At 44.1% G+C, this 26,235-nt stretch overlaps 5 protein-coding genes across 7 annotated transcripts; 2 read left to right on the top strand and 3 right to left on the bottom strand.

The window, feature by feature from the left end:
- On the top strand, positions 1–1,172 carry LOC6599656 (selenocysteine insertion sequence-binding protein 2). The gene is made up of 3 exons (XM_002024547.2): positions 1–527; positions 586–806; positions 864–1,172. Exons 1-3 carry the CDS (start codon positions 16–18, stop codon positions 1,088–1,090), a joined length of 960 nt encoding a protein of 319 aa, XP_002024583.1. The 5' UTR covers positions 1–15; the 3' UTR covers positions 1,091–1,172.
- On the bottom strand, positions 1,166–2,877 carry LOC6599659 (gustatory receptor for bitter taste 66a). The gene is made up of 3 exons (XM_002024545.2): positions 2,622–2,877; positions 1,975–2,553; positions 1,166–1,919 (listed from the first exon to the last, which is right to left on the bottom strand). The coding sequence occupies exons 1-3, from the start codon at positions 2,875–2,877 to the stop codon at positions 1,168–1,170; spliced, it is 1,587 nt and encodes a 528-aa protein (XP_002024581.2). The 3' UTR covers positions 1,166–1,167.
- Positions 2,878–3,072: 195 nt separating this feature from the next.
- On the bottom strand, positions 3,073–4,787 carry LOC6599658 (bax inhibitor 1). Its single transcript, XM_002024544.2, has 4 exons — positions 4,639–4,787; positions 3,964–4,417; positions 3,728–3,898; positions 3,073–3,328 (listed from the first exon to the last, which is right to left on the bottom strand). The coding sequence occupies exons 1-4, from the start codon at positions 4,707–4,709 to the stop codon at positions 3,290–3,292; spliced, it is 735 nt and encodes a 244-aa protein (XP_002024580.1). The 5' UTR covers positions 4,710–4,787; the 3' UTR covers positions 3,073–3,289.
- A 3,970-nt stretch (positions 4,788–8,757) lies between these two features.
- On the bottom strand, positions 8,758–12,363 carry LOC6599657 (cleavage and polyadenylation specificity factor subunit CG7185). 3 transcript variants are annotated; one of them, XM_026993685.1, is made up of 7 exons: positions 12,064–12,359; positions 11,231–11,941; positions 10,390–10,530; positions 9,625–10,088; positions 9,258–9,557; positions 9,123–9,188; positions 8,758–9,050 (listed from the first exon to the last, which is right to left on the bottom strand). In XM_026993685.1, exons 1-7 carry the CDS (start codon positions 12,127–12,129, stop codon positions 8,849–8,851), a joined length of 1,950 nt encoding a protein of 649 aa, XP_026849486.1. In that variant the 5' UTR covers positions 12,130–12,359; the 3' UTR covers positions 8,758–8,848. The 3 variants fall into 3 exon arrangements, with proteins under 3 accessions (XP_026849486.1, XP_026849487.1, XP_026849488.1); XM_026993686.1 differs by having other exon boundaries at positions 8,758–9,047; XM_026993687.1 differs by lacking the exon at positions 10,390–10,530 and having other exon boundaries at positions 12,064–12,363.
- Positions 12,364–14,478: 2,115 nt separating this feature from the next.
- Positions 14,479–16,752, top strand: LOC6599619 (alkaline phosphatase). Its single transcript, XM_026993699.1, has 4 exons — positions 14,479–14,664; positions 14,902–15,161; positions 15,231–16,335; positions 16,387–16,752. Exons 1-4 carry the CDS (start codon positions 14,595–14,597, stop codon positions 16,515–16,517), a joined length of 1,566 nt encoding a protein of 521 aa, XP_026849500.1. The 5' UTR covers positions 14,479–14,594; the 3' UTR covers positions 16,518–16,752.
- Positions 16,753–26,235: the final 9,483 nt, after the last annotated feature.

Below are 26,235 nucleotides of genomic sequence, written 5' to 3'. Positions count from 1 at the left end.
GAAAAATTCGGAAAAATGCTGCGCCGTTCGGACAAATTAAATATTATAGATCACAACACGTTCCACAAAATCCAAAAGGATGAAGGAGAAACAGCCCCAAGACTACCTCGCAGCTCCAAGTACAAAAATAAGCACAAGAAGCCCCAGCTGCAATGCACGCTCCTCGATTTTGTTGTCAAGTCGCGACAGACGCAAAAGCAGAACAAGGCTAAAAAGCTAAGGCGTCCACATCTGACCATCACAAAACCCCTATATGAAGCAAAGCGCAAAGGGAAAACTCGCCTTAATCCCAAGAAAAAGGTCACTGGATTGAAAATGATGATATGCAGCTATCGCAGGCTGAAGAAGCAAAATATGTTAAACGTTCCAATCCCTAAATACGAGGAGGAGCTCAGAAAGAAGCTGGATTGCCTGTTGCTGGATACAGAGGTTTCTAAAGAAAGGGAGCAGAAACTGGAAAAACTCCGTGCCAAAGAGGAACATCTACAAGACAAAGTCCATCCAATACATTCGCGACGCTTCAGAAGGTTTCTTTTAAATATTTCATAATTGTATTTAATTTAAAACATATGTAGTTTCCTCCAGCTATTGCGACAACTCCACCAGGCCACAGCTCAAGCTGTTAACCACCCAGCTCTTGAAGGATCTGAGTCGCTTCCAGAAACGCGCCTATACCAAAAACGAGATCAAGGCACGGGCACATCCTCGCTTCGTTTTGGGCATCCGGGAGGCTTTAGCGCGGCTACGTATACAAAAAGTAAAATTTCTAATCATGGCCACCGATTGTGAGATTTGCCCAGGAGAACGTAAGAGCGTATAAGATATTCTAGGATCAAACAATAATGCTATATGTATTTCTCTAGGTGGCCTGGACGAAACGATTGATGGCTTGAAGGACTTGTGCCAGCAGCAAAAAGTGCCCTACTGCTTCTCGCTTTTACGACGCGAGCTGTCCTATGCCCTTCAGAAGCGTGCACAGATCTCTTGTGTGGCCATTTTGGATTACGATGGGGCCAATGTCATATTTAATGATCTTCTCAGTGAGTTGAAAGAGGCCAAAGCAGAGTACAAACAAATGACTGCAGTGTGATGGTTTTTTATGTGCTGAAATTGAACATAAGTGCAGGAAAAGGTGCAAACAAGACAAAATATACATCAGCATCATCTTCAAACTGTTGGCGTTAGCATGGTGGTAGTAACCAGATCGTACAAAGTGGAGCTACCATTGTCCATTTCAGTGGCAGCGCCAACCAAGCTGGCGGTATCATTCAGCGAATTGAATGTCTGAATGGCCTCCTTGGCCTGCTGGGCGGCCAAATTGAACTGAATCAATATGATGAGGTAGCTGGTGATGCCACCACTGACGCCGTATAACGTTTCCATGTCCAAAGTGAAGAATCCGCAGGCGGAAAAGTCCACCGAGTGATTGAGCAGCTTCAACGACAAATGATTGACGATCTCGAAGAGCAAGTTATCATCCGCGACCACGCCGCACTTGTGCAGGCTGATGCCAGTGCGCTTCGAGGCCAGAGAGGTCTTCCAACTCAGGTAGATGAGATACACACACTTTCCGGACGTATAACTCAATGCAATGACAGTGATGAAAGGATTCTTGGCCGAGCGGAACAGTGACGGTATCGACTGGAACTGTGTTGCGCAGTAGAGGAAATACAGCTGTGCCGTGAATATTAAGAATCCATACGCCATCAAAGAGAGAATCGGGTAGCTCCACAGCTCGTTCATGGCCTTGCCAATCTCACAGATCTCGTCGTGCACCTGGCATAGATTGTTTAGCTTCTCCTCCACTTTGGACGCGTTGCTTAGCTCGCTCTCGTGCGCCATATTTACGGATATCGGATGATGAGTGGCCTTGTCAGAGGCCTCAATGGATTCGCCAAAAGAGTTCATCGAGTGGGAAACTGAAACCAGACATACAATGAACTTAAGATAAAAATATCCAAAATGTTCACCCACCAGGCGCCACCTTGTTCTTTCCAGATCCCTTTAGCGAGCCCATGTCCAAGCCGCCCAACTCCCTGTACAGGTACTCCAAATTGCTGTCGTACTCCGGTGGCTGGGAGCTGTCCAGCGTTCGACTGCTAGTGTCATGATCGCCCCGCAGCCACAGCTTGAACTTCTCGTGGGTGGCCACCAGCTCTTCCAGCGTCTGGTTGATGGCCTCGAAGCGTTCCTTCAGCGCATACAGCGAGACAGCAAACCAAATCTTGTCCAGCGTATTGATGAAAGTGGGAATGGCCGAGACAATCCACAGAACGGACATCCATTGGGTGTAATCGACGAGCTTGATGTACGTGGCCAACAGGATGGAGAGCTCAAAGAGGAACGTCATGATTAGCATAAACCGAATGCGTCCCCCAATGTGGCTGTTGTCTACCACACACTTTTCCTTGTACAAACGCTCGTCCACATGACGAATGCGCTCGTAGAGCTCTCCAATGCGGCCCTGGTTACGCAAGGCTGTTAACTGGTCCGTGCCCATCATAATGAGGCCAATGTAGGTGAGAAACAGCCCTATCACAAAGGTCAAGGTGCCTGGGGGATGGAATGAAGCAAGGTTGAATAACGGCGCCACTGCCCTACAATCGTAATGGTCTACTGACTCTGCGAGGCCTTGAGGGTGCGATCCTCCTCCCCGAAGGAGTAAATCAGTATATTGTAAAGCAGTACATAGACGATCAGCATAGCCAGCATGTAGACCATGCCATTGCGCGACTTTTCCAGCACATTTTTGGTGCGAAACTTCTCCAGATCCTGCGGCAGTATCCCAGCAATCTTGGATATATAGAAGAGTAGCTGGAATTCCTTTAGCAATGGCTGGACCATTGGCAGCGCACTTTCCGACTGGGCCGGCGGCATGTTGAATGTCGACTGACCAACGTCTGACCCTCTGGATATTATGGATGGTCTGCAGGCCATGCACTTAGCCTAATTAAATTGCTGCCTCACATTACAAGGGCAGCCCCACTCCAATCGTTATTATCATTATTAGTAATCTATTATGGGGTGTTTAGATAAAGATAACTCCATTTAAGGGTACAATACTGTGATGAATTTTTCTTTAACTTCGGGTTTATTTAAATATAGAATTTTTCGCCTGGGCTTTTGCACAATGAACATTTGAGTGTATTGTAATTTAAGAGCCGAAATATGCACGGCCGTATGTTTGAAAAAATTGAGAATTTTCTAACGTAATCAGTTTTGTAGTGTACATATGGTAGATGTATAAATTGTTTGTTTTTTGGTTGTATTTTGCTGCTACCGCCAGACCTTAGTTCCTCCTGCGGCGCTCGTTTTGCTTTCGCTCCTCCTGAAAGTAATTAAATTAATTGGTAAATTGATCCTCGCACTTATAGACCAAAGTGTATAAATATAGTTTCACAAACAGCCAGAAAACTTTGCAAATGTTTTTTCGACCTTATTGGAAATAAATATACTTTCCGCAAAATGGAGGAAAACTTGGGATCCTAGCTGGGAATTGTGAAAGTATAATTATTGCCTTGGCTATGCGGAAAGACTCGGCAAATACCGTCTGAATTTTTTAATCTCAAGAGATTTTTGACTTGGGGAAAACTATTGCAAAGTGTTCGGCGATCATTTGATTGGATTTTCTTCAATAGACTACTAAACCATAAAGGTCTTGAGCTGTGGGACGGGGGGCTTACAGGCTATAGCAACTTAAATGTAAGCCCTAACGAATGGAGCATACCTTCTGAGTCAAGATTACGAGCAAACGACGGAACATGCTCAATACGTCGAAGAAAAGATCTAGGGCATGCTGTACAACATCGCGGTTACCATTGCGGCACTTCTGTACTATGTTTTGAGTATCGTAAACTATAAAAGCGGCCATGACGAATACTCCCACATATAGTTGAGTCTGTTTAATGGAGAAAATATGCGATTTAAATGGCATCCACAGATTAGATTCACTTTTTTACTTACCACTTGAACGACGTACGATTTGAATATCATGTTGAAAAGGCTCAAAAGGGCCATGGTGTTGACCACGCTTACTAACATGCCGCCCAGGTATAGATACTTTCCCTGCTCGGCCAGGAGTGCGGCCAGCGAGAGCGATAGAAAGGTGACAAAGGTACCAGTGAGGGCCGTGACGATAATGGCCGGATTGATGCTGCTTATGTAGCCCAACAGCGGTCCCAATGTCTGCCCAGAGCAAAATCCAAAGGCATAGAGCATGCTCAAACGTGTGCGATAGTTTTTTCCATCGTCCTTGTAGAAATGCAGCCCCAAAACCAGCACCAGCGTGGCCAGGGCAGCCAGCACACCGAGATCTAGCACATCGCGCATCTGGCAGAGGGCTCCCACAGTTGTCGCGGCTGCAGTGCTGCCCAAGACCATGTACACCTTGGCCAGGTGCTGGCGCACATGCGGCTCACTGGGGAAGGGGGAGGATAAAGACAAGGTAAGCTAGTTTCAAGGACTATCGATTCGTTGGCGACCAACTGTTGATGTGGTTCAATACCAAAACAACACGTCAGTTCTATCACTTATGACGCAGCGCGTCCCAAGCAAATTAAATTTTGCACCAGTGACTCTGGGCCAAGTGCAAGTCCCCCAGTGCCGCTTGCCCTTTTCCACTATTAGATAAATACTCACTAGCGATCGTTGAGCCCCGTCATAAACGTCTGAAAACGTTCGTTAAATTTCTGTGCTGTAGCTGCTGCCATTTTCTTGTTTTATTTCGCTTGTTAAATAGTTTTCAGATCTTATTAGTTTTTCAAACGGAGGAGTGAATCTGATATGTTCACAGACAAACTGCTTTATGACTTGCTGAAATAAAGTTCTACAAGACGCCTACTTGTTTTCTTTTTCTGTAATTCACAAGTTTTAGTAAGTGATGTAAACAGTGTGACCGCGGATTTATCGATAGAATATACAGTCCGACCCTCAGAAATATACCGAAACATACCGCCTCATTTTCAAAATATACCGTAGAAAATACCGATGAACAACATTTTTTTTTCTTTATAAAAACGTAACAAAACATTGCATTCATTTAATTGGAGATTGCTATGATCCGCCTCTTTGCCACCCTGGCCTTTCGTTCCCAGCTCGCTCACGGGGAAGTCAGGGGTGTTTCCGACCCGATAAGCCAGTGGACGGATTGAACAAACAAAACATACAAAAAAAAAACAAATCTAACCTATAGAACAGACTTGTCCTCGTTGGCACTTTCGTCAGCGGGGATAGTTGGTTTCGTTATCCCTAGCAGGGTCCCACACTTCCATGAGCGCCTTTTTTTGAATTCGCGCGCTCCCTTTCATATTCAGGGTCCCGCTCTTCTCACTCTCGTCCCACCCAACTACCATTTTCTACTCACTCATGACTACGTTTTACTTTAAAATTATATTCATGTTATATTTTCTTACTAATCTTTTTTTTTAACAATATTAATTAATAACCTAGACTCTGCCGACGAATACAAATACTAATACAAAAAAATACTAACAGAAAAATTAGCCCTATCTCGGCCGAATTGGCAGCTCCATTTAAAGTTGTTGCTTCCTTAATCTCGCGGATGTCTTTGTTTGATCGTGGTTTGTTTTTCTCCAGCTCCGCTGGATTCCTTGGTGCCGGTGCTCCGCTGACTGTTCTCGCACCAGGTTTCCGGCCTGGCCAGTACCGGGCTGCTGCTGCCGATGTCCACCGCTTCCGCTGATGTTGATGCCTCCGGCTGATGTCTTGGTGGGATCTTCGTCTCCACGATCACCAATTTTTTCTTGTTTTTTCTTTCAGGGCACGTGCGGCATCCTTCATATAAGTCCTTATTCCTTATATATAAGTCCTTCAGAGAGACAACCAGAGACAACCAGCGAATTTCATAATGATTGAGTATTTGGTGCTCCGGAGAATTTAGACATTTTTTAAATGCCTTAAATTTTCTGTGCCGCTTCGAGTTCTCAGAAAAGGAATTGAATGTATCCTTAATCGTTTTCTCTAGACTTCTTGGAAGCATTTTACAAGCATAACTTGAAGCGAGAGCTACTGAGTGGCAAACACACTTTACAACTAGGGGGAACCTTGTGAGCTGCTGCGGAGACCGCAACTCTACATTTATACCCGATACTTAGTCAGTATGGCTCTCCTCCGGCAGACGCCGCTAATATTAAACGACACGACAAAGAGTGCGTGCGAGAGAGACAGAAAATCAGTCTGAGCGTGACGTCGGGCGCTGCGTAGCCACTGCGAATTTATTTGTTACTTTTGGCTATACAAATTATCCGATCTGATTTAGATTCCGCAACTGGATAGATATGGTCGTTATCTATGATTCTGCGTTTTTAGTTTTCTCGAATCTGCAATATTGTGGATACAACAGATTTTCGTCCTTTGTGTGGGCGGAAGGGGGTGGGGCGAAATTTCGAGATACACGTATAGTGAGATCTAACAGAAGTGCGTATACCAAATTTGGTTACTCTAGCCTTTATAGTCTCTGAGATTTGTGGATGCCCCAGATTTTCGTCCTTTGCGGGGGCGGAAGGGGGTGTGGCGAAATTTGGACACGAAACGGTAGAGGTCCGATATCACAGGAGTGTGGATACCAAATTTGGTTGCTCTGGTTTTTATAGGTTCTGAGATCCTTGAACTCATATTTTGCAATTGGCAAAACCGACCATGGAATTTAATGCCAATTTAAAATAATAAAAATAAGGACGAACATTTCCTCAATTCTATAATTTCTGATCGGTTAGGGTATGCATTCATTTCCAATGAACGGCTATCGAAACTATCGACTGGATAGTAGAGTTGCGCGCCTAAATTGCAGTCAGTAAGTGAAAAGGACAATGCAATCCAGTGGAAAATTCGATGCACTAAAACACGATTTGAGAGGGCGAAAATTAAAAAAAATGCGTGTTGAAGTTTACCTACGCTAAGTTTGTTAATATAGCTTTAAAAATCAAATTTTCATTGTTATCAGTGATTTCTAGAGATGGAAAGAGGAGTGTTGGCTAACGTTTAGATTTGGAACATTCCAGTTGCATAGCAAACACGACGCGCGCGCCACAGAAGCGAAACAACTTCGCTTGAAGAATACACAAATTGATTGATTTTCTGTTCATTTGGCGCCTTATTCAAAAAAGTCAACAGTACATCTTTTTGAAAAACAAAATAGACGGTATATTTGTAAATTATAAAATATTGCAAGGCATCGGTTTGACTTAAAAATGTATCGTCAGATGCGAAAGACTAGATTTGGCCATTGGGACGTTGAGCTAGATTACAAACTATATAAAAACAGAAGTTGGAGCACATTACCTGTTTTAAACATGACTTAATAGACTGAGTGTTCGTTTGTATAAATTTTCATAGATTTCATTTAAGATCGCTATCACAGTTTAAAAATTGTACAAGACATCGTTTTTCTGCAGTTAAGCTCGTAACATTTGATCCCTAAAGCCTAGGCCTCTCCCTGGGAGAGTTACAGGTGCATCAAACTGGTAAACGTAACATTCTGGTTTACAGAGGTGTTGTAAATGTTTGTAACTAGGGGTTAGTGCGCCATGATCTTATTTGAATATCGTTTACAAAATGTATGTCAAGTAAAATAAGAAGTAAAACCTAAAAATATCAAAAACTAAAACGCAGATGATACAATACGAATGAAATGCTAGATTACTTTTATCTGCAAACTTTTTAACACAGATCTGTTGTTAGGAACTACATAAAAGGTCGATTCGAGCGTTAGTAGAGTATTGCTATGCTAGATGCGGTCAGGGCTTTCGTTTATAGAGTAATTTAGTCTTATACTTCGGGCGGAATACACACTCATCCAACTTATCTTATATAAACATGATTTCACTAGGTTTCCTATCAAAACAGTGCACTCGGCGGATGAGATCAGTCGCGATTTAAAAGCTACAACTCCATTCACACACTTTCGGAGACAGGCAAAGGGTAATGATCGACTTAAATATACAATATAGTATGGTACGGTATAAAATAAATAAAAAAAAATTAAAACAAATGCATGACGAATGTTTACAACAAAAGAATCAATGAAAGTCATTGAAAATACATTTAAGTTGACGATTTTTGGCCTCAGTCGGCCTCAGAAATGATTTTGTTAATATAACAATTTCAGTAAAAATTGCACACAGCAGTGCAATTATAATTTTGGCATATTTTACATACAATTTTGTTGTACAATTATAAATTCATTAACTAATAAGGGCTGGTGGGTTTTTGTTTTTTTTTGTTTAAATATATATATATATATAAAATACAAGAAGACACACAATGCAAGACAGTTTTGGTAAGGTTTCGTCGAACAATTATTTTTTTTTTTCATAAGTATATGTTTTATTAAATAAACCGAAATATTAGAGTACAATAATATTGAAATTCTGCTGCGAAGAGGGCGGCGAAGGATTAGTTGTGTGATGATCATCCATCCCATTGCCCATCTGTGTCGAAAATGTGCCACGATGACTGCCAATAGCATCCTCCATACAGTAGTGCTGCTTCTGCTCCTCCTGTCGCTGCAAGAATGTGTCGAGTGAGGGTCCAGAGACAGTCAATGCGTCGTTGATGGTATAGAGGCTTGTCAACATATCGGCTTATTGTTTAGTATGTCTAGGAGAAACTATGTTATATGCCATATTCATATCCTACGTATTGGTAATGTTAGATACAAATTGAAAATCTGTTAATTTGTATAGCTTGTACAGCTGGCCGGCCACTGCCCACTGACCACCCACCAAGCTTGCGGCATTATTTGTTTGTTAATAAGAGTGTTGTGTATTTGTTACTTTATAATTCCTTCTCCTCTTTACTTTCGCTTGCGTGGCTGTTCATCCTTCAGCAGTCAATGCCTGGACCGATGCTCCTCCCGCCTGTCGCGATCACGCTCCCTCTCACGATCGCGGTCCCGATCTCGGTCGCGTCGCTCCCGATCCGAGGAGCGATACCGTTCTCGATCCTCGTAATAGCGCTTCGATGACGGCGCCTCAGCTGCTTCTGCCACAACGGGCTCTGGCGACTTCCTTGGACGAGCCGAGCGACTGCTGCTGCAAGCAAGGATAATGTTGCCATTAAAGTTGATGCATATTGAGCATCTAGAACATTCTGTTTTGCATTACCTTTCATCCCTGTAGTGATCTTGAGCCTGACGTTCTCGTTCTCTGCTGCGAGACCGTTCGCGATAGCTGTTGGATAATCGAAAATTTCATTAGATTTTTGATTGTAAAAGATTGCTTTCCCCATTTCGTGCTCACCCGCCATCTCTTTCACGCTCGCGATCACGGTCGCGCTCTCTTTCACGAGACCGTTCGCGATACCGCGAGGAAGAGCGTTCACGCCTCTGCCTGCTGCGGTGGGATCGCTCCCTCGAGCGCGACCGTTCGCGTCGGTTATAGCTCTTCGCCTCGATGCCGTGCAGCGTGTCCTGCAGTGAGCTGATCAGAATCTTACAACGCTCATCGTGGGCCACTTTTGATTGTTTTATCAGCGAAATTGCGGTGACCAGTGTCTCAATGGCGCTGGAGTATTCGCCGGCTGCGGCATCAGACACAGCTCTATAGAAATAAATCATTTATTGACAATTCAATTAAACATTTAAGGGATTGAGAGATGGAAACGCACCTGGCTATTGCTGAACTGCTGACCGTGCGGTTTCTGCTCATCACCTCCTCAAACTCGGCCTCCGTGAGCTGTGGGCCCATTTGTGGGTCGGGGAACGGTCCTGGCGGCTTACCCTGCGGTGGTGGCCATGGGCCCCGTGGTCCGTGCTGTGCAAACTGTGGCGGTGGCCCGTGCTGCGGCGGCATATTCATACCCTGTTGCGGTGGCATATTCATCCCTGGCTGTGGACCACCCGGACCGCCGTGCGGTGGTCCGCCCATGCCGGGATGCTGATTTGGACCGCCAGGCTGGTTGAAGAAAGCTGGATTCACGTGTGGTGCAGGTGCTCCGTGCGGTCCGCCTGGCCCTGGTGCTTGGGGAAGACCACGCGGCGGACCCTGGGGCGGAAAGCCACCATGCATGGGTGGACGGCGCCAGTCCGGACCTGGAGGTCCCCTTACAGGCATCCCCATGGGTCCCTGGAACTGCAACGCGAAATGAACGAATTAATAATGATTGCGTGAGCAAAGACAAAAGACTGAGGAATGGATGAATGAATGAGAATGTCTCATGGTCTATAGGTGCAGCATGGAATTATTTCTGAATGTTCTGAATACATCTCTTATGCGGCGCATACATACAATGTCGTACTCTAAAGTTAGCTTAAATAATTGTTAGTTCTGATTTCGCTTCTGGTTCTTCTGTTTCGTTAGATTTTTGACAGTAAGTGGCATATTTGATATGGATTTTTTCTCATTTTCATTTTCGGTTAGGGATTTTTTTTACCATTGGTCGTTGCGGTGGTCCGTTTGGTGGACCTGGTCGTGGCCCGCCAGGCCTCTGACCTGGCCATTGGCCCTGTGCTGATGGATATCTGGGTGGTGGCTGTTGATTACCCATGAGACCTCCCTGCGGATGCATTGGGGGCTATATTAATACGTAAATTACGTTTCATGTTGTTGTTGTTGTTGTGGGAGTGTGCGTAAGCGTTGTCATAGACATGGAATAGAATATAAATATAAAGCGTAATACATAAACATTTGATTATGAAATCACTTAATACAGGATTACAATTACAAAAGATGGAAACAAAGAGGACAGTTCAATATGCATTCGCCATTCGAGTTACAATTTCGAAATGGGATCTAAGCTAATGTTCATACATCTAGGAGGAGTATTATTAGGAGTATACAAACAATAGAAAATATTACAAAAATTTCTCTGAAATTATTTGTAATTAAACCGAAAAGGTTACTATTAAAGTAAAGTACTTAAAATCATAAACAAAAATATTATGCAATTCGTTTTGAACGATGACCAATAAAACATGGTTTTATTCTACGTCGAGTGCAAAGATCCGCGAGGGGACATTTCGTATAAACTAAATATATAAATTTTAAATTTATTTATTGTAAAGTTTTACAGAATCAACAAAACTTTGCATTCAGAACAATTTTAATGAGAATCGGGGGATCAATAATAAAATGTGTATGGCGTTAATAATACCGATAACTTTCGAGGAATCAGAGGGAAAATCTATAAATGAAACTTAAAAGGGGTGGGTGTGGGGATAGAGATAGAGACTCCATGCGGAGGAAGAATATCTAATAAAATTATAGAAACACACCTGCATTCTCGGCGGTCCGGAGTTGGGTCCCACCTGAGGGACTTGCGACATATGCTGGGGGCGGTACTGGCCGGGAGCCATTATGGGATTCATGCCGCGGGGCGGATGCCCAGGCGGACCACCTTGAGGGCCACCTGGATGTGGGGGCATGGGACCGCCACCCATATTGGGCGGAGCTGGACCGCGGGGCGGACCATTTTGCTGCGGCGGCGGTACGGGTCTCGTTTTTTGCAGACTCTCAAATTGCGTTAGGGCTTGCTTGCTGGGGTACGTGACCACCGGCGCCTGACCGTGCATCTCCTTCTTTGGCAGTTGATCCAAAACGGCTCTCAAGCTTGATTCCGTGCCCAGCGATATGACACTGAAACCTTTGGACTGTCCGTTTGCACGATTCTCAAAGAACTTCACCTCCTGTAAGTCGTTGACTCCAATATCCCTCAAAGCATTGGAGATGTCTTGGTCCGTTGTCCACCAGGTGAGATTGCCCACGTATAGCTGGTAGCGGCGGTTCATGGTCGGAGTTAAGCTACCACCGCCCTGATGGTAAACTCCGTTGGGACCGCCGCCTCCGCTCGATGCAGAGTCCCCCGAGCCTGGACCGGCTGCGCCATCTGCCGAGGGCGTGCCGCCGCCCCCGCCCCCAGAGGCAGCCGCCTCGGTGGGTCCGCCAATGTCATCGTAGAGATCAACACCGTCGCCTCCGAATTCGTCCTACAAGTGTCGCGAAAGTGTGTGTGGGGTTCATTAGGCGTCAGTGTGACCAAATCGATGAAAATGTGTACATGCACGCAATTCACACGCCATCCATCGAAGCGACTGTCGTCACCACTTACCTGAGACTGGCCGGCAAAGTCCTTGTCCAGGTCTTCGGCGTACAAGTCCAAGACCACATCAGCCATGGTTTCCCCGAGCTGCGCCTAATTTAGTATCGACCTAATTCGTATCAGTGTTTGCTGCACTTTTCCACTTTTCTCGCACACGCGCTTCGTACAGTCGTCTTTTCAAGCCGGAGCAGCCGGCGCGCGGCCCGTATACTCGCAATAGCGCTGGAAATCTCGCTTAGTTGAAATTAACTTCTTAATTGCCTTGCTTTTCACCGTAAAAATGTATTCTTCTCACAAAAATGTACATTCTACTTATGTATACACAACTTTATTCTTTGCGAAAATTTTCAGCTATAAAATGGCGGAGATCCGCAGTGTGACCGCACACTTATCGATACCGTCTGATACCAAACTACGTCACAAATTTCAAAATATACTGTAAATATACTGGCGATTTATATGTATTCAAGTTGCATAATGTTCGACATTTTTCATGTTCGGTTAAATATTACTAGCTAGCCAAAAGCCTCAGATCTGAACTCATAGTTTTATCCGATTATTAAATTGATTTCTTACAAGTCTGATTAAATTTAAGTTTTCCTCCTTACTGCATTGCTTATAAAATAAGGTTTAAGAAAAACCGGTCAACAACTATTTCCACCAAATGAATTTATTACATGGTAATTACACGCTAACTACACACTTGTTACTATACTTTAGTTACATGTTGCTATACATGTTACCCATAAAGGCGCCTGTGTGACAAAACCTCCGTTATCTATTTTTTGACATGCCTTTTTTTCCGAAAATTTTGAAAAAATAGATATCAATGGCAAACAATCAGAAATTCGATGCTGATCACGAATTAGTATTCGATGTGGCCTGGGACATGGCTCTGAGTTGCATTTCTACGGGGTCTCTACATTGGTGTATTGGCCAAAAGGGTGAGTTCATAACACGTCTTAAAATATACTGGAAAATACTATGAAAAGTATGAAATTTGAAAGGTGTGTGAGCTAGACGTGGTGGAAAGAAAATCATTTATCGGTGAAGTACACGGTGTGGTCCACAGAAATATACCGAACCTACTCATTTTCAAAATATAGCGTATATACTAATGTAACAAACGAACTTGGCCCCCCCTTTATTTAAACAGGTTAAGAACTTGAGCTAACCCAGGAGAATAATATTGTCTTTTGATTCTTCTTGTAGATCCATCCTATCCTTCTTCTGTAATTAAAATAAAACACGATGAACTGAGCTAAAATTCTTTAAGTTTCGTCATTTTCGTAGGGTGTATTTTAATGCCAACAGTGGGTACAATGGGTGGTCTAATGGGTTCGCTGTCCATGATAGAAATCCATGTTCCTCGCTATTTGTGTATGGTTTAATATTACTAGCTAGCTAGGACCTTCAGCCCAGAACACATAGCTTTATCCGATTGATGAATCAATTTTTCCAAAATTGGCTTATTTTAAGGACTCTCTTTATTGGATTGTTTTAAAATAATAAAAATAAGGACGAACATTTCCTAAATCCTATAATATCTGATCGCCTTGGGTGTGCAGCCATTTCCAACGAACGGCTATCGAAACTATCGACTGGATAGTAGAGTTGCGCGCCTAAATTGCAGTCAGTAAGTGGAAAGGAAAATGCAATCCAGTGGAATAATCGATGCAGGAATGCACGATTTGGAGGGCGAAAATTTAAAAAGCATGCGTATTTAAATTTATAAATAAAATGTATGATGAAATCTCACCGCAACGTAATTAAAATCATTTGATATGCCGAAAATGTACTCAGTTCTAAGTTTGCAAGTAATCGTTTTGTTTTAATCAACTAGAAAACCTGTTTATAAGAAATTAACGTCACCTCCGTCATTTAAAAATTAATAATGCAATAAAAAGCATTAATATATTTAGTAAATCGGAGAGAAAGACAGCCGAAATGCATTTTAGATCAGTATCCGGCATTAGCACCGCACTAAAGGTTAACGAACCCATTAATTTATTAACCAACAACTTGATAATATATTGCGTCTAATTAAATAAAAAGTTTTTTAGTGACTCCAGCATCCGAATATATTAATTATTCTAATGCAATGCACAATCTCTTCCATCTTTGTCTTGCTTTAACGATCTTATCTTAATGAATGCAGCGGTGCAACGAAAAACCTGATTTTGACTCGCAAGACTTCACCATGGACTATTAAATAAGGGCATTAATGCTGATAACATTTAAATACCAAATTCCTGGGTGATAAGCTCATTTAGAATGTATTTAATGCAAAGCCATGCTTTTATTTATTATCCCCCCGTACGAGTATATCGGTAATTTTTCTGTTCTGTCGTTGTTTCTGGTGTTTTTTTAGAGTTCTATAAATACGCATACAGTTACCAAATGCGGTTTAGTCAGTCCGTAGACTTCTTAAAGGTTTGTCTCAGTCTCGGACTCCACGCTCGCTATCAGTCGGATCGGATCCATTGGAACAGTCGTAAGAGTTTCGGGCTTGTCAGCGGTTCATCAAAATTCTCACAACAATGCGTGGATTTTTGTTAGCGTTTGTGTTCCAATTCGCTTTGTGCCATTGTCAGTATAAATATGGGCCAGGTGCGTGATGCTTAACGGGTTTGACTTCTCAGCCATAAAATATACCAAAGATAAAAGATCTCGGCTGTGTACAGTGAGAGTGTGAAAGTAAACACAAAACACATTCCAAATTGGATTAATCAAGTGTTAAACGAATATAAAAGAATATCAAATAGTTAATTTTAATGTACAAAGAGTCGCAGAATGTACTTTCGCCCAGAATGACGCCAACCCAACTTTTTTGGATTTTAATTTCAGAGCGCGTCTGGAATCTACGCTCCGTGGAGGAGCTAAAGAGCAAGGAGTTCTGGTTTCACGATGCCCAGCGCACACTCTTCGAGAAGCTGTCGACGCCTCCGAATCAGTATGTGGCCAAGAACGTTATCTTCTTCCTGGGCGATGGCATGTCCGTGCCGACCGTCACCGCCAGTCGGATCTTTGAGGGCCAATTGCGAGGAGTAGTGGGAGAGCGGAATCGTCTGGAGTTTGAAAAGTTCAATTTCGTGGGACTCTCAAAGGTACATATGTACCTTCACCTGATCTGAAATAAATCTAATTGCTTCTTTATTTATTCCTTTTTATCGCAGACGTACTGTGTGAACAAACAGGTCTCCGACTCGGCGTGCACGGCCTCCGCATATTTGTCTGGGATTAAAGCCAACTACCTGACCATTGGAGTCACCCCCAATGTCCAGGTGAATGATTGTGCAGGGGCCAGGCTGCCCCAGAATCGCCTCTCCTCGATTGCCGCCTGGGCAATGAAGGGTCGCAAGTCGGCTGGCGTGGTGACTACCACACGGATAACGCATGCCAGCCCCGCGGGCGTCTATGCCCACACCTCGAATCGGGACTTTGAGAGCGACTTTGACGTTAATTCTTTTGGGGAAAATGCCAGCAAATGTCCAGACATTGCCCAGCAGCTGATAGATGGGGATGTGGGGCAACGCCTGCGGGTTATCCTGGGTGGCGGCACCTCGAAGTTCTTGCCCAACACCGAAAAGGATGTGTATGGCAATCAGGGTCAGCGTTTAGATGGTAGGAACCTCATAGATGAGTGGCAGAGGAGCAAGCCAGGTAACGCCAGAGTGGTCTTTAATCGCACCGATCTCTTGGCGAACGATGCTCGCAGTACGGATTTCTTGTTCGGTTTGTTTAATGCCTCGCACTTGGCCTATCACTTAGACGACAGCATAGACACTCCCACGCTGGCGGAGATGACAGAGTCAGCTATCAATGTCCTTTCCAGGGATCCTGAGGGCTATTTTCTGTTTGTCGAGGGTGGTCGCATCGATCATGCCCATCATGAAACCAAGGCCAAGAAGGCCCTGGATGAAACTGTCCAATTCTCGAATGCCATCAAAAAGGCTCGCCTTCTGACGAATCCTTGGGACACATTGATTGTCGTTACCGCCGACCACGGACACACGGTCTCGATTAGCGGCTATCCAGATGTGAATAACAGCATTGCCGGCTTGAATTCGGAGTTTAGTGATGTAGATTCCAAGCCCTACGCCACTCTCTCCTATGCCAACGGCCCTGAATTTCAAAAGTTCTATCAATCGAAGGATGGCGTGGTGGAACGCGTTGATCTCACTACCTCGGATATTGGTGACAAGGATGCGCGTTATCCCCACGGCGTGCCCATGTCAGAGGAGACCCATGGAGGCGGTGACGTGGCTGTGTATGCTCACGGTAAGCTGGAGGATCTATATGTATAATTTAATTAGCTGATTGCCATTTCAGGTCCTTGGGCGCATTTGTTTACAGGCGTCTATGAGCAAAATACCATACCCTTCATGATGGGATATGCCTCTTGCCTTGGGCCTGGAATGACTTACTGTGATCTCCAGCCAAAAGTTTCGTACAATCCATAATTTATAGTAAAATATACTTTTTTTTAATACAGTTAAGTTACTTCATACCTTGCTTATATAGTTCAAAGATCTATTTGGCCTCCACATTTTTCTCGGATAAGCGCCACCTCCTTAAAATAATTGTTAATTTAGTCTATTATGGTAAAATGTCACTTGAAAACTAGAAATGTAAACGTCTCTTTACTGTGCATTTATACTACTAAATCTAAAAGCCACAAAATTCTATAAAATTAAAAAAGTGTTGTGTGTTTGTGACTTAATAAAAATGTAGTCTGAAGAACCCGAAATGCAATGAATCAAATTAATAATCAATAAAAAAATGAAATTTATCTAGCTCTGGCTTCGTCAGGCATTGCAGCCACTTTGCTTGAAGGCGGTCGAGCAGCCCTTTCAGCTGTAAAATTTCCATTGAATATGCAACGCAACGAAACTCCAAACTGCATCATTTCCAAGAGGCAAAGGTTTTGCAGCAATGTAAACTAGTAGTGTGGGATGAATGCACGAGCACGATGGCGAGTAGACTGTTAGGCGGTACGAAGAAAAATAAAAAAAAATTAATATTTTCCCAATTAATATTAATCTTCTAGACTTCGAAATCCTCTTTATCCTGCGGCCCTGCCACAAACGGTTATAGCAGATCGGGAAATCGGGAAATATGACTAGCAGGGGTTGTTTGGGTCCTTAGCTGGAGAAAATAATCTTGATCCTTGGTCGTTGACAAGGACCTAATCAAATCAAGAATTTTCTTCCAATCACAGGAAGCTGTCGCACGCCTAGATGGGACCACAAATAACGGGGTCATCTGATCAAGGATGCAATTCCGATCACAGGAGCACCACTACTTTCAATTTGGGGGCACTCACACCCGAGATTTTTCGGTTTTCAGATCTGGGATACCAGGCAAATAGAAATCAGTAGAAGGTCGCTGGTTTTTTTTAAATTTTGTATTTTAAATTTCCGTTTCACATCCCCAAAAGTATGCAAAAAAATTAGGAATTCACTTAAGTTGTTAAGTTGCTGATTTCTGTTCGCCTAATAGATTGCAAATTTGTAATTTTAGGCTATTTGACGTCAGATTTATTTTCTTTAGCAATATCTCGGCTATTAGCCTATAAATATGGGCTGTTTGGGGCGGGGAATGTCATCATTAAAATTGCAAAAAATCGGCCTCATTTTCGTAGTTGACATTTTGATGCCGCTCGACAGTCGGGATCCTCGCGATCCTGGAAGTGTTGGTCCTTCACCGATCTGGCCCTATTTGTCTGAGATATAGGCTTCTGAAGATTCGCATATCATGCAAATACTGGTTTCTTCTGCACGCTATATCTCTGCTATACGGCAGCCGATTGGGGCGCGGCATGTCTTTTCGTGATCGGGAGAGTCCTGCCAATCGACTGCAATCGGAAAAAAAGGACATCCACTTCTTCACGATTTTCGCAAAAAATCATGATGGTGACATCATTAAAATTGCCAAACATCGGCCTCGTTTTCGTAGTCGACATTTTGATTCCGCTCGACAGTCGGGATCCTCGCGATCCTGGGACAGTTGGTCCTCTACCGATCTGGCCCTATTTGTCTGAGATATAGGCTTCTGAAGATTCGCATATCATGCAAATACTGGTTTCTTCTGCACGCTATATCTCTGCTATACGGCAGCCGATTGGGGCGCGGCATGCCTTTTCGTGATCGGGAGAGTCCTGCCAATCGACTGCAGCTTGATGGTTGTTGTTGTACAACAATTAACAGCCACAACTTTTGTTGTTTTCTCCGATATTTGAGGCACGATCGGGACGTGTGACGTTTTCCTGAGTTCGGAATAGGTTCCTTGAGATAACGCATTCCTTATTAAGGATCAAGGATATTTTATCCAGACATATATACATATCTTGTTTTCTCCTTTATTTGTGGCCTGATCGGGAGGTGTCATGGCCCGCCGTGATCTGAAAAATTTCATTGATTCTTCGGTAAGGACTACAACAATCTGAACCATTCATATTTAGTTTTCTCGGCTATTGGTGGGCCGATATGGGTGTGCAATGACTTCCTGTGGTCGACATGATGTTAATGGAGTAATTTTTAAGGATCAAGGACTGTTTCCCCAATCAAAAAATTTCTGTTTTAATCGCTATTTGTGAACCTATCTGGGCGTCCCACGCCTTTTTCTAATCGGAATAGTTTCCCCGATACAGAATACAGTAAGGATGATTTTTCAATAGTTTTATTTATCGCAACTTAGCTTAGTACAAGTAAAAAACGAAGTGGAATACATATATATTTACTATCTAAATGTATATTCGTGTACATCCCTAAACCTAACAACAACGAGATCTTTCTAGAGTCTAGTAGCACGCGTAGCCCTCGTAGCCCTTCCCTTGGTTGCCATAGTCACTGTCCTTGTTGTCGATGGCCAGGTCAAAGGATGACGACGGCTTATTAGGATCGGAACTTGCAAGGGCTGGGATAGATCTCGGTATGTCTCGAATACGCCTCGCTAGTGCTTGAATAGGACTCCGTCTGGCGGGCGGACATCGGATACGACTCGGTTTGAGATAAAGTGAAGGGTGCATAAGTCCTCTGTGAAAGAAGATATATTTTAAAATATGTCCAAAAATGTATACTAATTTAGTTACGCGTTTCTTTATCACTTTATTCATAAACTCTTAGTGGGTAACATCGATTGCCCTGATCTGCTTAGTAGGAATGGCTTGAGTACGCCTGCAAGGACCCAAGCACCCTTTGTGGTTGATCTCCACCGAACCAACTACGAGTATGGCAATAATCTGTTGGGCTTTTTGCCAGCACAATGCGTTGCCAGCTGGGATGCGATTTGACCTTTTCCAGGGGAAAGGAGCCATAAACAAACGTTTGATTATGGAATTTTTCCTTTTTTATGCATGATTTTGTAATGGTTTGTTCTTGTTATTATTTAAGATAGAGATATGTTAGTTAAGGATTATTTTAAATTCGTTGTCGAATAAAAAAAAAATAAATAAATTCTAATATGTTTCATTGGGAAAAATATTCTGGGTCCTTGATAAGGGCTCAATTAAGTCGGGTACATTTTTTCGATCACAGGAATCCATCACACTGATCGGGCCACAAATAGCGGAGAAAACAATCAAGCAAAACTGGCCTGTTGTAGTCTGTTGTTAATTGTTTTACATCTAAATTAGAAAAAACTAATTTTCTACAACGATTTTTTCATACTTTCTTTGGCTATCTCGACTTTTTATGGACCAATCTGGGAGTGGCATGTATTTTCGTGATAGGGAGAGTCCTGCCAATCGACTGCAATCGGGAAAAAGGACATCCACTTCCTCACGATTTTCGCAAAAAATCATGATGGTTACATCATTAAATTTTGCGAAAATCGGCCTCATTTTCGAAATCGAGATTTTGACACCGATCGACAGTCTGAATCCTCTCGATCCTAGGAGAGTTGGTCCTTCACCGATCTGGCCCTAATTGTCTGAGATATAGCCTACGGAAGATTGGCGTATAATTGAAATACTGGTTTTTTCTGAACGCTATATCTCTGCAATAGGGCTGCCGATCTGGGCGAGACACCGATCGACAGTCTGGATCCTCGCGATCCTAGGAGAGTTGGTCCTTCACCGATCTCGCCCTAATTGTCTGAGATATAGCCTACCCAAGATTGGCATATAATTGAAATACTGGTTTCTTCTGCACGCTATATCTCTGCAATAGGGCTGCCGATCTGGGCGAGACACCGATTGACAGTCTGGATCCTCGCGATCCTAGGAGAGTTGGTCCTTCACCGATCTCGCCCTAATTGTCTGAGATATAGCCTACCGAAGATTGGCATATAATTGAAATACTGGTTTCTTCTGAACGCTATATCTGCGCAATAGGGCTGCCGATCTGGGCGAGACACCGATCGACAGTCTGGATCCTCGCGATCCTAGGAGAGTTGTCCCTTCACCGATCTGGCTCTAATTGTCTGATATATAGCCTACCGAAGATTGCCGTATAATTGAAATACTGGTTTCTTCTGCACGCTATATCTCTGCAATAGGGCGGCCGATCTGGGCGAGGCATGTCTTTCCGCGATCGGGAGAATCCTGCCAATCGACTGAAATCGGAATGAAGGACATCCATTTTTTCACGATTTTCGCACAAAATCATGATGGTTACATCATTAAATTTTGCGAAAATCGGCCTCATTTTCGAAATCGAGATTTTGACACCGATCGACAGTCTGGATCCTCGCAATCCTGGGAGAGTTGTCCCTTCACCGATCTGGCCCTAATTGTCTGAGATATAGCCTACGGAAGATTGGCGTATAATTGAAATACTGGTTTCTTCTGAACGCTATATCTCTGCAATAGGGCTGCCGATCTGGGCGAGACACCGATCGACAGTCTGGATCCTCGCGATCCTAGGAGAGTTGTCCCTTCACCGATCTGGCTCTAATTGTCTGATATATAGCCTACCGAAGATTGCCGTATAATTGAAATACTGGTTTCTTCTGAACGCTATATCTCTGCAATAGGGCTGCCGATCTGGGCGAGACACCGATCGACAGTCTGGATCCTCGCGATCCTAGGAGAGTTGTCCCTTCACCGATCTGGCTCTAATTGTCTGATATATAGCCTACCGAAGATTGCCGTATATTTGAAATACTGGTTTCTTCTGCACGCTATATCTCTGCAATAGGGCTGCCGATCTGGGCGAGACACCGATTGACAGTCTGGATCCTCGCGATCCTAGGAGAGTTGGTCCTTCACCGATCTCGCCCTAATTGTCTGAGATATAGCCTACCGAAGATTGGCAAATAATTGAAATACTGGTTTCTTCTGAACGCTATATCTGCGCAATAGGGCTGCCGATCTGGGCGAGACACCGATCGACAGTCTGGATCCTCGCGATCCTGGGAGAGTTGTCCCTTCACCGATCTGGCTCTAATTGTCTGATATATAGCCTACCGAAGATTGCCGTATAATTGAAATACTGGTTTCTTCTGCACGCTATATCTCTGCAATAGGGCGGCCGATCTGGGCGAGGCATGTCTTTCCGCGATCGGGAGAATCCTGCCAATCGACTGAAATCGAAATAAAGGACATCCATTTTTTCACGATTTTCGCAAAACATCATGATGGTTACATCATTAAATTTTGCGAAAATCGGCCTCATTTTCGAAATCGAGATTTTGACACCGATCGACAGTCTGGATCCTCGCGATCCTGGGAGAGTTGGCCCTTCACCGATCTGGCCCTAATTGTCTGAGATATAGCCTACGGAAGATTGGCGTATAATTGAAATACTGGTTTCTTCTGAACGCTATATCTCTGCAATAGGGCTGCCGATCTGGGCGAGACACCGATCGACAGTCTGGATCCTCGCGATCCTAGGAGAGTTGTCCCTTCACCGATCTGGCTCTAATTGTCTGATATATAGCCTACCGAAGATTGCCGTATATTTGAAATACTGGTTTCTTCTGAACGCTATATCTCTGCAATAGGGCTGTCGATCTGGGCGAGGCATGTCTTTCCGTGATCGGGAGAATCCGGCCAATCGACTGAAATCGGAATGAAGGGTTACATCATTAAATTTTGCGAAAATCGGCCTCATTTTCGAAGTCGAGATTTTTACACCGATCGACAGTCTGGATCCTCGCGATCCTGGGAGAGTTGTCCTTTCACCGATCTGGCTCTAATTGTCTGATATATAGCCTACCGAAGATTGCCGTATAATTGGAATACTGGTTTCTTCTGCACGCTATATCTCTGCAATAGGGCGGCCGATCTGGGCGAGGCATGTCTTTCCGTGATCGGGAGAATCCTGCCAATCGACTGAAATCGGAATGAAGGACATCCATTTTTTCACGATTTTCGCAAAACATCATGATGGTTACATCATTAAATTTTGCGAAAATCGGCCTCATTTTCGAAATCGAGATTTTGACACCGATCGACAGTCTGGATCCTCGCGATCCTGGGAGAGTTGGCCCTTCACCGATCTGGCTCTAATTGTCTGAGATATAGCCTACCGAAGATTGTCGTATAATTGAATTACTGGTTTCTTCTGCACGCTATATCTCTGCAATAGGGCTGCCGATCTGGGCGAGACACCGATCGACAGTCTGGATCCTTGCGATCATAGGAGAATTGTCCCTTCACCGATCTGGCTCTAATTGTCTGAGATATAGCCTACCGAAGATTGTCGTATAATTGAAATACTGGTTTCTTCTGAATGCTATATCTCTGCAATAGGGCGGCCGATCTGGGCGAGGCATATCTTTCTGTGATCGGGAGAATCCTGCCAATCGACTGAAATCGAAATAAAGGACATCCATTTTTTCACGATTTTCGCACAAAATCATGATGGTTACATCATTAAATTTTGCGAAAATCGGCCTCATTTTCGAAATCGAGATTTTGACACCGATCGACAGTCTGGATCCTCGCAATCCTGGGAGAATTGTCCCTTCACCGATCTGGCCCTAATTGTCTGAGATATAGCCTACGGAAGATTGGCGTATAATTGAAATACTGGTTTCTTCTGAACGCTATATCTCTGCAATAGGGCGGCCGATCTGGGCGAGACACCGATCGACAGTCTGGATCCTCGCGATCCTAGGAGAGTTGGTCCTTCACCGATCTGGCCCTAATTGTCTGAGATATAGCCTACGGAAGATTGGCGTATAATTGAAATACTGGTTTCTTCTGAACGCTATATCTCTGCAATAGGGCTGCCGATCTGGGAGAGACACCGATCGTCAGTCTGGATCCTCGCGATCCTAGGAGAGTTGTCCCTTCACCGATCTGGCTCTAATTGTCTGATATATAGCCTACCGAAGATTGCCGTATAATTGAATTACTGGTTTCTTCTGAATGCTATATCTCTGCAATAGGGCGGCCGATCTGGGCGAGGCATATCTTTCCGTGATCGGGAGAATCCTGCCAATCGACTGAAATCGAAATAAAGGACATCCATTTTTTCACGATTTTCGCACAAAATCATGATGGTTACATCATTAAATTTTGCGAAAATCGGCCTCATTTTCGAAATCGAGATTTTGACACCGATCGACAGTCTGGATCCTCGCGATCCTGGGAGAGTTGGCCCTTCACCGATCTGGCTCTAATTGTCTGAGATATAGCCTACCGAAGATTGTCGTATAATTGAATTACTGGTTTCTTCTGCACGCTATATCTCTGCAATAGGGCGGCCGATCTGGGCGAGACACCGATCGACAGTCTGGATCCTCGCGATCCTAGGAGAGTTGGTCCTTCACCGATCTGGCCCTAATTGTCTGAGATATAGCCTACGGAAGATTGGCGTATAATTGAAATACTGGTTTCTTCTGAACGCTATATCTCTGCAATAGGGCTGCCGATCTGGGAGAGACACCGATCGACAGTCTGGATCCTCGCGATCCTGGGAGAGTTGTCCCTTCACCGATCTGGCTCTAATTGTCTGATATATAGCCTACCGAAGATTGCCGTATAATTGAAATACTGGTTTCTTCTGCACGCTATATCTCTGCAATAGGGCGGCCGATCTGGGCGAGGCATGTCTTTCCGCGATCGGGAGAATCCTGCCAATCGACTGAAATCGAAATAAAGGACATCCATTTTTTCACGATTTTCGCAAAACATCATGATGGTTACATCATTAAATTTTGCGAAAATCGGCCTCATTTTCGAAATCGAGATTTTGACACCGATCGACAGTCTGGATCCTCGCGATCCTGGGAGAGTTGGCCCTTCACCGATCTGGCCCTAATTGTCTGAGATATAGCCTACGGAAGATTGGCGTATAATTGAAATACTGGTTTCTTCTGAACGCTATATCTCTGCAATAGGGCTGCCGATCTGGGCGAGACACCGATCGACAGTCTGGATCCTCGCGATCCTAGGAGAGTTGTCCCTTCACCGATCTGGCTCTAATTGTCTGATATATAGCCTACCGAAGATTGCCGTATATTTGAAATACTGGTTTCTTCTGAACGCTATATCTCTGCAATAGGGCTGTCGATCTGGGCGAGGCATGTCTTTCCGTGATCGGGAGAATCCGGCCAATCGACTGAAATCGGAATGAAGGGTTACATCATTAAATTTTGCGAAAATCGGCCTCATTTTCGAAGTCGAGATTTTTACACCGATCGACAGTCTGGATCCTCGCGATCCTGGGAGAGTTGTCCTTTCACCGATCTGGCTCTAATTGTCTGATATATAGCCTACCGAAGATTGCCGTATAATTGGAATACTGGTTTCTTCTGCACGCTATATCTCTGCAATAGGGCGGCCGATCTGGGCGAGGCATGTCTTTCCGTGATCGGGAGAATCCTGCCAATCGACTGAAATCGGAATGAAGGACATCCATTTTTTCACGATTTTCGCAAAACATCATGATGGTTACATCATTAAATTTTGCGAAAATCGGCCTCATTTTCGAAATCGAGATTTTGACACCGATCGACAGTCTGGATCCTCGCGATCCTGGGAGAGTTGGCCCTTCACCGATCTGGCTCTAATTGTCTGAGATATAGCCTACCGAAGATTGTCGTATAATTGAATTACTGGTTTCTTCTGCACGCTATATCTCTGCAATAGGGCTGCCGATCTGGGCGAGACACCGATCGACAGTCTGGATCCTTGCGATCATAGGAGAATTGTCCCTTCACCGATCTGGCTCTAATTGTCTGAGATATAGCCTACCGAAGATTGTCGTATAATTGAAATACTGGTTTCTTCTGAATGCTATATCTCTGCAATAGGGCGGCCGATCTGGGCGAGGCATATCTTTCTGTGATCGGGAGAATCCTGCCAATCGACTGAAATCGAAATAAAGGACATCCATTTTTTCACGATTTTCGCACAAAATCATGATGGTTACATCATTAAATTTTGCGAAAATCGGCCTCATTTTCGAAATCGAGATTTTGACACCGATCGACAGTCTGGATCCTCGCAATCCTGGGAGAATTGTCCCTTCACCGATCTGGCCCTAATTGTCTGAGATATAGCCTACGGAAGATTGGCGTATAATTGAAATACTGGTTTCTTCTGAACGCTATATCTCTGCAATAGGGCGGCCGATCTGGGCGAGACACCGATCGACAGTCTGGATCCTCGCGATCCTAGGAGAGTTGGTCCTTCACCGATCTGGCCCTAATTGTCTGAGATATAGCCTACGGAAGATTGGCGTATAATTGAAATACTGGTTTCTTCTGAACGCTATATCTCTGCAATAGGGCTGCCGATCTGGGAGAGACACCGATCGTCAGTCTGGATCCTCGCGATCCTAGGAGAGTTGTCCCTTCACCGATCTGGCTCTAATTGTCTGATATATAGCCTACCGAAGATTGCCGTATAATTGAATTACTGGTTTCTTCTGAATGCTATATCTCTGCAATAGGGCGGCCGATCTGGGCGAGGCATATCTTTCCGTGATCGGGAGAATCCTGCCAATCGACTGAAATCGAAATAAAGGACATCCATTTTTTCACGATTTTCGCACAAAATCATGATGGTTACATCATTAAATTTTGCGAAAATCGGCCTCATTTTCGAAATCGAGATTTTGACACCGATCGACAGTCTGGATCCTCGCGATCCTGGGAGAGTTGGCCCTTCACCGATCTGGCTCTAATTGTCTGAGATATAGCCTACCGAAGATTGTCGTATAATTGAATTACTGGTTTCTTCTGCACGCTATATCTCTGCAATAGGGCGGCCGATCTGGGCGAGAC

Source organism: Drosophila persimilis, unplaced genomic scaffold (genome assembly GCF_003286085.1).
Source record: "Drosophila persimilis strain 14011-0111.01,24,50 unplaced genomic scaffold, DperRS2 tig00000868-arrow-arrow-pilon, whole genome shotgun sequence".
Taxonomy (NCBI): Eukaryota; Metazoa; Arthropoda; class Insecta; order Diptera; family Drosophilidae; genus Drosophila; species Drosophila persimilis.
This window is presented reverse-complemented; position numbering and strand designations above follow the sequence as displayed.

Coding starts and splice junctions, on each gene's coding strand:
- LOC6599619 (XM_026993699.1), top strand. CDS start 14,595: ATGCGTGGATTTTTGTTAGCGTTTGTGTTCCAATTCGCTTTGTGCCAT. Junction 14,665..14,901: donor TCAGTATAAATATGGGCCAG/GTGCGTGATGCT, acceptor TTTTAATTTCAG/AGCGCGTCTGGAATCTACGC. Junction 15,162..15,230: donor ATTTCGTGGGACTCTCAAAG/GTACATATGTAC, acceptor TTTTTATCGCAG/ACGTACTGTGTGAACAAACA.
- LOC6599656 (XM_002024547.2), top strand. CDS start 16: ATGCTGCGCCGTTCGGACAAATTAAATATTATAGATCACAACACGTTC. Junction 528..585: donor CATTCGCGACGCTTCAGAAG/GTTTCTTTTAAA, acceptor AGTTTCCTCCAG/CTATTGCGACAACTCCACCA. Junction 807..863: donor TGAGATTTGCCCAGGAGAAC/GTAAGAGCGTAT, acceptor GTATTTCTCTAG/GTGGCCTGGACGAAACGATT.
- LOC6599657 (XM_026993685.1), bottom strand. CDS start 12,129: ATGGCTGATGTGGTCTTGGACTTGTACGCCGAAGACCTGGACAAGGAC. Junction 10,089..10,389: donor GACCACCGCAACGACCAATG/GTAAAAAAAATC, acceptor TTCGCGTTGCAG/TTCCAGGGACCCATGGGGAT. Junction 9,189..9,257: donor GAGCGTGAAAGAGATGGCGG/GTGAGCACGAAA, acceptor ATTATCCAACAG/CTATCGCGAACGGTCTCGCA.
- LOC6599659 (XM_002024545.2), bottom strand. CDS start 2,877: ATGCCGCCGGCCCAGTCGGAAAGTGCGCTGCCAATGGTCCAGCCATTG. Junction 2,554..2,621: donor CACCCTCAAGGCCTCGCAGA/GTCAGTAGACCA, acceptor TCCATCCCCCAG/GCACCTTGACCTTTGTGATA. Junction 1,920..1,974: donor AAAGAACAAGGTGGCGCCTG/GTGGGTGAACAT, acceptor GTCTGGTTTCAG/TTTCCCACTCGATGAACTCT.
- LOC6599658 (XM_002024544.2), bottom strand. CDS start 4,709: ATGGCAGCAGCTACAGCACAGAAATTTAACGAACGTTTTCAGACGTTT. Junction 4,418..4,638: donor ACGGGGCTCAACGATCGCTA/GTGAGTATTTAT, acceptor CCCCTTCCCCAG/TGAGCCGCATGTGCGCCAGC. Junction 3,899..3,963: donor AATCGTACGTCGTTCAAGTG/GTAAGTAAAAAA, acceptor TCCATTAAACAG/ACTCAACTATATGTGGGAGT.